The sequence below is a fragment of the Berghia stephanieae genome, chromosome 11 (genome assembly GCF_034508935.2).
Source record: "Berghia stephanieae isolate SIO BIC M18660-M18661 chromosome 11, UCSD_Bste_1.3, whole genome shotgun sequence".
Lineage (NCBI taxonomy): Eukaryota > Metazoa > Mollusca > Gastropoda > Nudibranchia > Aeolidiidae > Berghia > Berghia stephanieae.
This window is the reverse complement of record NC_088370.1, coordinates 25,697,697-25,711,372: the sequence shown is the minus strand read 5'-3', so window position 1 is coordinate 25,711,372 and position 13,676 is coordinate 25,697,697. Positions and strand designations below refer to the sequence as shown.

Below are 13,676 nucleotides of genomic sequence, written 5' to 3'. Positions count from 1 at the left end.
CCGCCAACTCTAACAGACTCAGCTATCCGTTTACTGCTGGGTGAACAGGGGAGTGGGGGTGTCAGAAAAGATTCTCGCCTGCACCCGGGATCGATCTCGGTCCCTTTGCGTGTAAAGCGACAGCTCTACCAACTGAGGTTTAGGGACTCCATCAGTAGAAGTTTGTGTTATTAAGGAATATAGATATGTAACCCACAATCAGAGACTGGTGTCATGCGGGATGATCTGCCCAGATGATGGAAGTTGAATGTTTAGACGCAATCATGAAACGTTGGGTTTTTTTTTCCATTTCGTTATGTAGGACGAAGTGGCCGAGTGGTTAAGGCATTACACTGTGACCTGGAAGATCGCGGGTTCGAGTCCCGCTTAAGGCCCTTTCATTTTTTTTTTCTCCTTGGGCATAATCCACAATTTGCTCACTTGGACAACATGGGTGATTCAGACATCTTGTTTGATGAATTATCTATATACCTTCAAGGAATGCCTAGGCTACGATGTTTTATAATGTCGTGGCGGAAGGGCATCATTTTTTATGGTAGAGAATAGATACAATGGGAAATAATGGAAGCCATGACATCACACATTCTTCTGTCTCGGTTTAAAATTCATTGAAATTCTGTAACCAGTCCTATTGTATTCGAAATTCTGGCTTAAACCCGATTTCTTCTTCTTCTTCTTCTTCTTCTTCTTCTTCTTCTTCTTCTTCTTCTTCTTCTTCTTCTTCTTCTTCTTCTTCTTCTTCTTCTTCTTCTTCTTCTTCTTCTTCTTCTTCTTCTAATTCAAATCTTTCCTAAGGAAAAACCATAAAGACAGGTTCCCTTGGGGATGAATAAAAGGAATTAAAAATAATTTTTGAAACCTTGGTTACTACATTTTTTTTCTCAAACCCTTTATTAATAAAATAATGAATTTCTAATCTTATAGTGCATGTTTCCTCGAACTCTTCGGGACATTTAAAACAGTTCGAGGGAACTATAGTTTGTGAAAATCGGATAGAAAGAACAATAAATGAAAAATTACTGACAATCGAATGTGCTTGAGGAAAACCGTGTGTTCGAGGAAACGGAGAGTTCAAGGGAATCGTGCGTTCGAGGGATCCGTGAGTTCGAGAGAATCGTGTGTTTGATAAAACCTTGTCTTCAAGGAAACCGTGAGTTCGAGGGAATCGTGTTTCTGAGAAAACTTTGTGTTCGAACGAACCGTGAGTTCGAGGAAACAGTGTGATGTGTTCGAGGAAATCGTGTGTGTGTGTATGTCTGTGTGTGTGTGTGTGTGTGTGTGTGCGTGTGTGTGTTCGAAAAAAAAACTTTACACGAGTGTGTTATATTAAATATATATATATATATATTTGTGACTTCTTCTCTTTCCTCTCTGAATTAACACCCGGATTGGGCGATGGTAATCACATTTCAAAATGAAGCCTATAACTTGACGTAAGCTTATTTGCAGGTCTGATAACTTAAATCGTATGGGTCCATTGCTGTAATGGAATACATACCCTCAAACCAAATCAAAATATTGTCCAATACAAAATTGTTAAATTAGTTCATTATTGCCTTCGGTTTTAAGACCTGAATATATATGCATGTCGCCATAACCATAAGACACCATACCATATAAATGAAAGGCCGGTGTTCCCTGGTCCATTGTCTTTGAGGATGTGAACTATGTCATCCTTGGTCATGTGACCATGGTGGGTGATCAAGGTTGAGAACATTCCACCAAACAAAGCCATAGCACAGATCAGGCTGTGGAAGTATGACACATTATCGTCATCATCGTTGTCACATCATCATCATCATCATCATCATCATCATCATCATCATCATCATCATCATCATCATCATCATCATCATCATCGTTGTCACGTCATCATCATTATCATTATCATCATCATCGTCATCACCATAATCATCAATCATCATCATCATCATCATCATCATCATCATCATCATCATTATCATATCATCATCGTCGTCGTCGTCGTCGTAGTCGTCATTATCATCATCATCATCATCATCATCCACATTACTATTATTACTTTAACAACAACAACAACAACACACATTGTCTTTCTCTTCACCTGACAGCGTTGTTCATCAAAGGAACCACTCTGGAGTAGCGCACAATTCCGTGTTGCGCTGTCATGTAGGAGCTGAATGTGAGCATCAAACCGGTGCCTGCGCCGGTATCGAAGGCGTTCTGACTCAATGCGTCGATCCAAGTTCTGATATCCGTGAACGAATCTGTGAAAAAAGCATTTTGATTGTCGTAATGTGGAAGTTATGGCCTGACACTGACCAAAAAATGACGTCAAAATGCCAGTCTTTTGCCACAAAAGAAAACAAATCGTGAGTTGAATTCAATAGTTCAACCAATGAAATGACTTGTTTCCATGAACTCTACTAACGACAACTCACTATGCGGTGAAAAAACTAAATAATGACGTCATACTGCCAGTACTTTTGAATTTCAAGGTCAGGCTATAACATAATGATGGCTACGATTTCAGTGTCAGACTATAACATAACGATGGCTACGATTTCAGTGTCAGGCTATAACATAACGATGGCTACGATTTCAGTGTCAGACTATAACATAACGATGGCTACGATTTCAGTGTCAGGCTATACGATAACATGACTACGATTTTAGTGTCAGGCTATAACATAACGATGACTATAATTTCTGTGTCAGCTATAACATAACGATGGCTACGGTCTGACAGGCAAGGATCTTTTGATTTTGTTTTTAAGGGTTTTACGGAGCTTGCAACATATTTAGGTCATATCAGCGCCAGTAAAAAGGATAGAAAATTGGATGGTAAAAATATTGTAGATCTACAATTAAAAGGACCTGAGGAAAAATTAAGACGTGTGGGAAATGGTATAAATAGGGAACAGAAGCAGATTCCAAGAGCAGACCATCAGTGTAATTAGTTTGAGATCACCTAGTAGTCTCATCCAGACACCAACACAAGATCCCACTTAGAGGAATACACTCACACGTTTACAAATCATAATATGTTAAAATGAAAAAAATACCCAAATCTGTAACTATGTATTCGATGGTTTCCCTGCCAGCCAAGAAATCCAGCTAGGGTCAGGACAAAACTGAGCAATCTCATTCCCAGACAAGGACAAAAAGCAATTGGAAAACAGCTACAAGATAGAAGACAGAACAAGTACCTCCCTGCCCACTATGTGATGCCGGGAACTCCACCTAGGCAAGTTTCTTTAATTACGTAATAAGGAGAGAGGGGATAGAGGATATGGTGGCAACACGAATGATAGATTGAAAAGCGAGCAGCAGGAAGACAGAGAATGCAATTGGTGGACAACATTAGGAATGGGACACAAGGAAGAAGCAATGTGGAGACCATCAGGAAAAAGAACGATAGAGAGGGTTGAACAGGCATGATCGAAAGTCGGTTTGGAATGGGACACAAGGAAGAAGCAATGTGGAGACCATCAGGAAAAAGAACGATAGAGAGGATTGAACAGGCATGATCGAAAGTCGGTTTGGACGAATTAGATCCCTCGATGGGGCGGGGACATCGACTTCTCGAAACTGAAGGAGAAGTTGCCAGGCTTTTGCACCAACAACAGGAGACATTTGGCGACAGCCAGCGACATCTATATGAAGTCCTAGGTGACAGCCAATCGGCCTCGATTGAGAACCTGCATCACGGCACGCTCGCTTTATCAGTGGAGACTTGTCACCTGTCCAGTATGCACCCTTTGTGGCCAAGAGCCCGAAACCGCAGAACGTCTAGTTGAACGGTGCGTTGTGACGAAGCTATCGGGCGGGTTCGAGACCGTACACGATTGCCACGATGAGTTTGCGTCCTGGATAGATCATCATAACATAGTGTTGTGAGAATCATTAAAAGTATCTGCTGCTTACGCTTGGAAGCAAGGCACCAGATCATGGTGGTAATGATGAATCTGACAAAACGTATTTCTAATCATAATTGATAAATAATAAATACTGTTTATACAGCGCATAATTATGACAAGCCCTGTGCGCTTTACATCAACACTTCATAAATTACTTCACTCACACAACTCACAAAGGCACATTTACCCCAACCGCACACAATGTTTGCGAGTCCAAAAATGTCTTCAGATTCAGTTTTAAGGATCATTTCTAGAGGTAAATTTGCGGGAACATCTTGCTAAGTTGACAGAATCCTCACATCATTCGCACACCACTCACGAAGGCGATTTCCCACAAACTTACAATGTTTATTGAGACATTTACAAAAATAAAACCTATAGAACAAAACTATCACTAGGTGCCCTGTTAATGGTGTACATTCTTTCCTCCCTAATTTCTATGCAGAGAAAAATCCACAGGTTACAGTGAATGACATAATCAGTCGGAAGATGAAAAGGTTTGGACTGAGATATTGCCAAGTTTACTTAGAATGTCAATGATTAAATCAACCCTTTTTGTACATCTTCGGGAAATGTCATAGCTTAATTTCACTTCTAAATAATTTTTACAGCTTGTCAAGTTGAAAAAGTATGAAGTTTGAGAAAAGTTGCTGGATACCTTTCCCATACATTTGACCATAACTTCATGAAAAATCCCCCGATTTACTTCAAATAAAGAGTAAAATGTTCTGGGTAGCATATTCTTTCAGAAAATGCAAAAAACCGTTTAATGTCTGATTGACATGTGAATCCATTATTAAAAATTGCTGTAGTGACATTAATTTCGTTCTTTCTATATCGATTATCTATACTCACCAACGTCTGGTGTGAAAAGGTACGCAATCCCATCCCAAGAGTGAGGCATGAACAACGAGCCAAAGAACGAGAACACAATGATGATCAACAAGGCCGGGACGAGCACAAGGGACACTCTTTCGATGGTCTTCACTCCCTTGATGACAGAGAAACAGGCCAACGCCACTGCTGAGAACGTGGTGAGGACTGGGAGATATCTGCTGTCCTTTGAAGTGGAAGAAAGAAAACAAAAACTAAGTTGAATTGTAAGATTATAACTACACATTTGATTGTTCCCTACACAGCCAAAAACTACTGCCCTGGACAAAACCAAGTAATCTCATTCCAAGTCAAAGACAAAGGGCAACTCAGAAAACTTACATTAGAGGGATAGAAGACACAGCAAGTGACCTCCTGCCCACCGTGGGAGGTCAAAAGACCCCACCCAGTAAACGAAGTTTAAAATAAAGAAATTTTACATATTTGACATTTTAGTTTTTCTCAGTATAGGAAATTAGGTTCTTTCACTACACGAACAGCGAGCCGAAGAATGAGAACAGAATGATGATCAACAAGGCCGGGACGAGCACAAGGTGATCGGATAGTCAAAATTGTCTAGATTTCAGACCTGCCTAAGTTGAACATTTAAAAATTCGTAGTTTTAAGGAGATGAAAATAGAAGTCGCTATAGCTATCTTTATAGATCAACAATTTACCCACAGAAGGGTTTGATAAGACTTTAAATCCTTAAAACTATACAGGCTACTCTGGCATCAACTTGTGGGGCTATGTGGTGTAGTGGTTTGACACTCGCTTTCGGATTGGAAGGTCATGGGTTCGAGCCTCGTGCTCGGCGCATAGTTGAGTCCTTGGAAAAGGCTCTTTACTCACATTCTCTCACCATACTCAGGTGTAAAATGAGTACCTGGCCGTTAACAGCGTGGTCTTTGTCCGAAAATTTGTAATATCGCCTAACAGGCGGCATGTCCCGTCCTACATATTAAATGTTGCTGTTGACCAGGGACCCCTTGTAAAGCGCTTTGAACACATTTAGTGGATATTGCGCTATATAAAGCTCAATTAACTTTCAATTTCAATAAGTTTTAATGACGTAGAAATGTTCATAAACTTCTAAAATTGGAACCAAAATGTCGTAATTCTACGAAGTAGTAAACAGGACTGAGATTTACAATTAAAAGCAGACGAGAAAAATTAAGTAGGACTAAGGCAACTTGTTTAAAAAGGGAGCCAATGCAGATTCTAAGAGCAACAATGAGTGGACTTAATTCGATAATAGGGGGCAGCGTGGCTTAGCCGTGCTGCCTTTGCTTCGGACCTGAAAGATACCGAGTTCAATTACCCGCTGCGCTGGATTATTTCAGTCTTCCATTGAAATATACCCTAGAGATAACATTTCCCCAATGGGATGAATAAAGGGAATTTCACAATTTTATTTTTCAATTTTAAATTTGAAATTAACCAAAAGTCTCATCCAGACTAAAGCACAAGATCCCAATAAGAAGAATACCTCACCTGTTTACAAATCATAATATGTTCAAAATAAATAAAATATAACAGTACACGATAACAGAGAGCTTATTTACAAGGGGTTGGGGGGGGGGGGGAGTTAACATCTCCCAAGATTATAACTATACCTTTGACTGCTTCCCACCCAGCCAAATACTAGTGCCCAGTAGGACAACACCAAGTAATCTCATTCGAAGTCAAAGACAAAGACAAACTCGGAAAACAGAGGACGCATCGAGTGACCTCTTGCCCACCATGGTAAGTCAAAAGACTCCACCCAGTAAACGAAGTTAAAGAAAAGAAATTTTAAACATGTGAAATTTAAGTTTTTCTCAGTATAGGAAATTAGGTTCTTTCACTGTAGTAAAACATTCAAACTTGATTATTACCATAATATTTGGCTATAAAACGACGTGCTATTTTTTTGCAGGTCTGATAACCCAATTTGTTATGAGCTCATTGTGGTATTGGAAGTCTTAAAAAATGACGCAAAATATTGTCCATTACGACAAGGTTAAACTAGGCCCATAATTGTATTGGGATGTCAGACCTGTATGTATCACGTCACGATAAAATCAAACTTTTAGCATCTAAACCAGCAATAAAAAAAAACAAAAAAAAAACAAAAAAAAAAACAAAAAAAAAATAAACAAAAAAAAAAACAAAAAACAAACAAACAAAAAAAAAACCCCAGAAAAACAAAACAAAACATTATAATTTAGTATTAATAATAACAAGAACTGAGGTGAGTAGAAAAGTGCCAAAAGACAATAGAGAATAAAAAAAACCCCGCGGCGATAGGGCTCAAACTCGTGACCTTACTGGTACGACATCTCCGCCTGGACGGGATAGGGTAGCTCAACAGTCGAAGCCATCCGACGCCTCTCATCTAGTGAACGAAGAATGGGCTGCAATTTTTCTGTATCTCTATCACATTTTGATTTTCTCATCACCAGTCTAACCACGCTGTTTTGAGCTCTCGGGAGTTTGTACAGCACTCGCTGAATTTTAGCACGCTATGTTTCATGTGAAGACCGTGTGACGTAAGGCGAGCGTTTCATATAGAACAATATACACGAAACGTGCTCAAAAGCGCTTTAAAAGGGGTCCATGGCCAACAGCAACACTTAACATGTAGAACGCGACATGACGATATTAGGTGATATTTCACTTTTTTTTCGGACAGAGACAACACTGTTAATGAGTTAATGACCAGGTACTCATTTAACACTACAGTACGATGAGAGAAAAATATGAATAAAGAGCCTTTTCCAAGGACTCCACTATGCGCCGAGCAAGAATCGAACCCAAATCCTTTCAATCCGAAAGCGAGTGCAAATGACACAAGACCACATAACCCCACTTACCTTGGCATAATCTTGGAATATTTGTTGACTTTCCTCGTGAGTGGCAGGTAGTCCAACAAAAGCGCTGTAGAGTGTGTAGTAGAAACACCACCCGAGTATGACAGAATAATAGCATCTGGTTGATAAAGTGTGTTAGAATTTTACTTACGCGTTTGTTTATGACAAAGTGTGTTAGAATTTTACTTACGCTTTTGTTTATGACAAAGTGTTTTAGAATTTTACTTATGCATTTGTTTATGACAAAGTGTTTTAGAATTTTACTTATGCATTTGTTTATGACAAAGTGTTTTAGAATTTTACTTATGCATTTGTTTATGACAAAGTGAGTTAGAATTTTACTTACGTGTTTGTTTTGTTATAACCCTAACAACCGACGTGCACATTTATGCATGTCTGACATCCGAGCCCACTTATGGGCCTAGTTTAACATTGCTATGACGGATAATATTTTGCGTCGTTTTTTGAGATTTCCTTTACAGCAATGAGCCCATAAGGAATTGGGTTATCAGACCTGCAAATAAGTACACGTCGCTAAATACGTAATGAGTCAAATAAAATGAAAGCTTCAATTAAATGTGCAATTCTTTAGTGCGGTTATGGGGTCTTGTGTCGGAAGGTCCTGGGTTTGAGCCTCGCTAAGTGTCTTTTTCAAGGACTCAACTATGCGCCGAGCGTGGTTCAAAACCAGGACCTTCCTATTCGAAGTTTATTTTATTTTATCTGGTGACCAAAGACCAAAGAGTTTCTGCTGAATTTATAAAGGACAACAGACAAAGCCGAAAGGACTCTGCTGACCAGAAGACGTCTTCGCCAAACAAGTACTTCGAATTGAGTCGTGGAACGTAATGATTAAAGAAGTTGATATTACAGATAAATGATACATGAAACGAGATTAACTCACTCAATCCTAGAGATTTTTGCTACTTTTCAAAATTGGAAAATAAAATGTATTAAAAATGAGCATGTGCATAAATATTTTCATTCAACTACCATTAACAATTAAAAATGAAAAACATTAGCTTTGATACTACGTACGTCTATAATTTGTCTCATAAAAATGTAATAAATATGCATGGGGTCAAAGTAACCCGGATAAACAACGGATATAATCCATGTCAGGGTTGAGTTAGTTAAAAAGTTAGGTCAAGATATATAGAGGGATGGAAACGGTTTGTCTGTGGCCAATATCCTGACCAAGGGTGAAAAAAAGACAATGATCATGATGATGACGTTATCGTCTCTAAAAGTAAGGTAGTTTGACAATTTAGAGAACAGGCACAGATGTAAGATAAAGATCTGAAAAATAATGTGTATGAAATGCAGCTATGTGGTCTAGTGGTATGACACTCGCTTTCGGATCGGAATGTCCTGGGTTCGAGCCTCGCGCTCGGCGTATAGTTGAGTCCTTGGAAAAGGTTCTTAACTCACATTCTCTCACCGTGTACACTCAGGTGTAAAATTAGTACCTGGTCGTTAACTATTGTCCGAACTATTGTCCTACATGTTAAATGTTTCTGTTGACCAGGGACCCCTTGTAAAGCGCTTTGAGCACATTTAGTGGATATTGGGCTATAAAGCTCAACTTTGTTATTTATAATTTATAATTTAAATGGTACCAAACAAAGCAAGGAATAAATAATAACAAGATAAAATTTCCTGAATAGGGGAAATTTTTCTTTAGGGTCTATTCTAAGGGAAGACTGAAATAACCCAGGCGTGAGCAGCAGTGCGTCGCCGCATACTGAGCTAGAGCTAGGTGACTTACTCAAGGCCACACAGCTTTGTTGCTTTTGTACTTCTGAAAGTTGTTGGAGGATTGGACAGAAGCTCCTTTTGAAATTTGTTGTCTTTGGAATAATTTCGTCTCTGACCGAAATGATAGTGTCGATCAATATCAATTTCTGGTGTTGTCGGGCAGGGTATGTTTCCACATTGATATGTATAAACTCAAGTTTGTTTGTCAGTTTGTTTTTGAATGCATTACGTATATTTTCATACTTTAGGCTATTAAAATCTGTTGCTGGTTTTGGTCTGGATCTTATTTTACTAACTGACTGCTTGAAAGTAATTACTAATAGTCAGTGTTTACGTTTGTAAACATATACAGGGTGTCCATAAAGTCTGGATACATGTAGTATTTCACTATATATTTTTAATTTTTCATTTATGCTATAGACTGTGGAGATTTGGCTGAAAAATACTTCCAGAGGTCACGTGTTGTTAAAGTACGATTCTTTACATCCCAATTGAATAAGATTCGTTTTTAAAAAGAGGAATTTGTACTCTATTATGTACCCAGACTTTATGGACACCCTGTATATATATATATATATATATATATATATATATATATATATATATATATATATATATATATATATATATATATATAGATCAGAAAATAAGATGCCAGAAAATCAATTACACAAAGTAGGTAATCAGTTCTCCGGAAAGAGTGGTTTTACACTTCAGACGAGATTGGAACCGGATTTGTGACATCATATTTTTGTTCCCAATTCAACGTCTGACATTTTGGGCTTAAAGAATCCAATATAGGACTTCTAATTCATCTCGTTATGAGGCTACCAGTCACGATTAATGTTTACTCACGTTATGCAAAATGAGACCATGACGATCCAAGCGCCAAGAAAGATAACTCTGTCAGAGAACAGAGTCCGAAAGGAGCCGACAACTGATTTCTTTGTGTATCGCCCGATCCCGTACTCCACAAGCAGCATAGGGACGGACCACAAGACAAGGAACAACAGCCAAACGATCAGAAAAACTCCCCCGCCTGATCAAAAGTAAAGAATTTAAAAGATAAAAATATCATCGACGTTTTTATAAATCGTTGTTGGTGTTATTACTACTACTACTACTACTACTACTACTACTACTACTACTACTACTACTACTACTACTACTACTACTAATACTAGTAGTAGTAGTAGTAGTAGTAGTAGTAGTAGTAGTAGTAGTAGTAGTATTAATATTTGATGCTGCTGATGATGATGATGATGTTGATAATGATGATGATGATGATGATGATGATGATGATGATGATGATGATGATGATGATGATGATGATGATGATGATGATGATGATGATGATGATGATGATGATGATGATGATGATGATGATCGATATACCTTTTTCCTCGCTGTTGTTTGCTACAATCCTGGGAAACCTCCATATATTCCCAGTGCCAGCAGCACATCCAATGCATGTCACAAAAAGATGAAGGTTGCTTTGGAACGCGGTGACTTCTCGTCCTTGATCGGGCTGGAAAAATGATAAAACATATATCTATTATGTCAATAATTAACTCTCTCCTAAATCTTACCAGATTTTTTTCAGAATTCTGTCAGAAACTTCATACTCATCCAACATAAAAGTAGATTTTTCAAACAGAAAAGTAACAATTATATTCTATATTTTGTAGAGAAAAAATGATCTCTGCAACACAGTGTCGAGTTTTTAAAGATAGTTATAACTATAACAAAATGAAATCAGAATAAATTAGCTGCATCGTAACAAATGTGACGATTTTCCTATGAGTGGTAAGGGGAGGGTTAATAAATATGAATTGTTTCACTTTAAAAATCATCCTTTTAAAAATTAGCTTATAAAGTGTTAACGCCTCCAAAATCACCAAGAACTAAAATCAAAAAAAGATCTTCTGACATTAGTTTAGCATCCATAGCAAAAGACCGTGAACTGTGAAAGGTATTGTCAGAAGATTAGAAAGGCAGCCGAGGTTTCCCAATCGGATGATTAGGAAGCAAAAGGCCTTAAATCAGTTAGTAATAAAATTTGAAATTAAACTGGTATTGTATTCTAATGTTAAACAAAACATGGAGATGGATTTTTTTTTTTTAGTTACAGAAAGAGAACAAAGTGAGTTAGGGATAATGTTGGTATAGCTAACTCGGTCTCAAAAGGGTTAATTAATTATAACTTATTTTATAAATTGAGCTTTTATATATGGCAATATATCCTATGAAAGTGCTCAAAGCGCTTTACAATGGGTACCTGACAAACAGCAACGAACACTTAACATGTAGGACGGGACATGAGGTCTGTTAGGCGATATTACAATTTTTTCGGATAGAGTAGTAGTAGTAGTAGTAGTAGTAGTAGTAGTAGTAGTAGTAGTAGTAGTAGTAGTAGTAGTAGTAGTAGTAGTAGTAGTAGTAGTAGTACACTGTCAACGTCCCGGTACTCATTTCACACCGAAGTACGGTGAGAGAATGTGAGTAAAGCGTCTTTTCCATGGACTCAACTATGCGCCGAGCGAGACTCGAACCCAGGACCTTCCGATCCGAAAGCGAGTGTCATACCACAAGACCACATAGCCCATGAAGGATTAAATGCGTTATAACTTGAGCTTTTTTATATAGCGCAATATCCACTGAACGTTCTCCAAGCACTTTACAATGGGTCCCTGACCAACAACAACATGCACCATGAAGAACGAGACATGACTCCTGTTGTGCGCTGTAAACGACCAGGGACACATTTTACACCTGAATAAGGTGAGATAATGTGAGTAAAGAGTCTTTTCCAAGGTCTCAACGATGCGCCGTGTGAGGCTCGATCCGAGGATGTTTATTTTTGTTTGTACATTTTAAGGTTTCACGGCGCTTGCGACACATTTAGGTCGTGTCAGCTCAATGAAAAGGAAACTATATGAAGTGAAAAAAGTATAGAATTACAATTGAAAGCACACGAGTAAAAGTAAGACAAAGGGGGAGTGTTCAAATAGGGAACAGATGCAGATTCCAAGAGCAGACTGTCAGAGTATTTGTAGTAGATCTCCTAAAAGTCTCGTCCAGAAACAGACACAGGTCCCCACTAAGAGGAACACATTCAAATGTTTACAAATCATTATATATGCAAAAAAAAAAAAAAAAAAGAAAAGAAAAGAAAATAATACGGTTCACAAGAGCGATAAACCACAAGGAAAAAAATCATCTCCTACTCCTAATCATTTGTGCGGTTCCCGATCCATTTCATTGGATTTTACTCCGATACTCCCCCTTTTCGACCATTAGTTGTTTTCTCATCCTCTTGATGGACATGACCATTTATCTTGAGTGATTTTAGTGGTGGTGTGTGGTAAGATGACGTTCTGTGATGGACACGAGAACCGACTAGGATGATGTGATGATGAGTAGTGGTTAATATGAGCTATATATAGAGAATCACGACTAGAACGATGCTAATGAGCGATTTACAAAAAATGATAGATAATTGATATAATATAGATAATGCCACTAAACTCATAAGCGTTAAAAGAATAATAATAATAATAATATAATAATAATAATAATATAATAATAATAATAATAATAATAATAATAATAATAATAATAATAATAATAATAATAATAATATAATAATAATAATAATAATAATAATAATAATAATAATAATAATAATAATAATAATAATAATAATAATAATAAAATAATAATAATAATAATAATAATAATAATAATAATAATAATAATAATAATAATAATAATAATAATAATAATAATAATAATAATAATAATAATAATAATAATAATAATAATAATAATAATAATAATAATAATAATAATAATAATAATAATAATAATAATAATATAATACATACTTTATTCATTTAAAAATGGATATTATATATATATATATATATATATTATATATATATATATATATATATATACATATAAAATGTATAAATATAGAATTAAGAAATAATAGCGACATATTTATTTTCTTTATATTATTAATTACATAAATTGAGATAGGTTCTTCTGATGTCCTCTAGTCGGAACGTGTGTGTGTATATTGAAAAAATTACAGTATTTAATTTAAATCACAAGTGCGCGTTAAAAAATATTCGAACACTAAGTTAGAAAAAAATAAATTAAGGTGACGTGTTGTCTTTGTTTTTATTGATAAAATACGACGGCTTCTCTTGGAGAACAATATATTTGTGAAGGGAGTGATCGTTCTCCATTATACTAAGACAAGATCTTTTGAACAGTTCTTCCACAT

At 36.8% G+C, this 13,676-nt stretch overlaps 1 protein-coding gene across 2 annotated transcripts in view; it reads right to left on the bottom strand.

Moving 5' to 3' along the window:
• Nucleotides 1–13,676, bottom strand: part of LOC144956307 (putative sodium-dependent transporter YocR) — a 45,087-nt gene that overhangs the window by 16,211 nt on the left and 15,200 nt on the right. The window contains exons 3-9 of one of the 2 annotated variants that reach the window (XM_078886800.1): nucleotides 12,663–12,759; nucleotides 10,778–10,910; nucleotides 10,238–10,421; nucleotides 7,628–7,742; nucleotides 4,755–4,959; nucleotides 2,084–2,246; nucleotides 1,614–1,748 (exon numbers count right to left, since the gene is read on the bottom strand). In XM_078886800.1, coding sequence (XP_078742926.1) covers nucleotides 1,614–1,748; nucleotides 2,084–2,246; nucleotides 4,755–4,959; nucleotides 7,628–7,742; nucleotides 10,238–10,365 — 746 coding nt within the window. In that variant the 5' untranslated portion in view covers nucleotides 10,366–10,421; nucleotides 10,778–10,910; nucleotides 12,663–12,759. Of the gene's footprint in view, nucleotides 1–1,613; nucleotides 1,749–2,083; nucleotides 2,247–4,754; nucleotides 4,960–7,627; nucleotides 7,743–10,237; nucleotides 10,422–10,777; nucleotides 10,911–12,662; nucleotides 12,760–13,676 lie in introns of those variants that run through there. The other variant, XM_078886799.1, reaches the window with a different exon arrangement.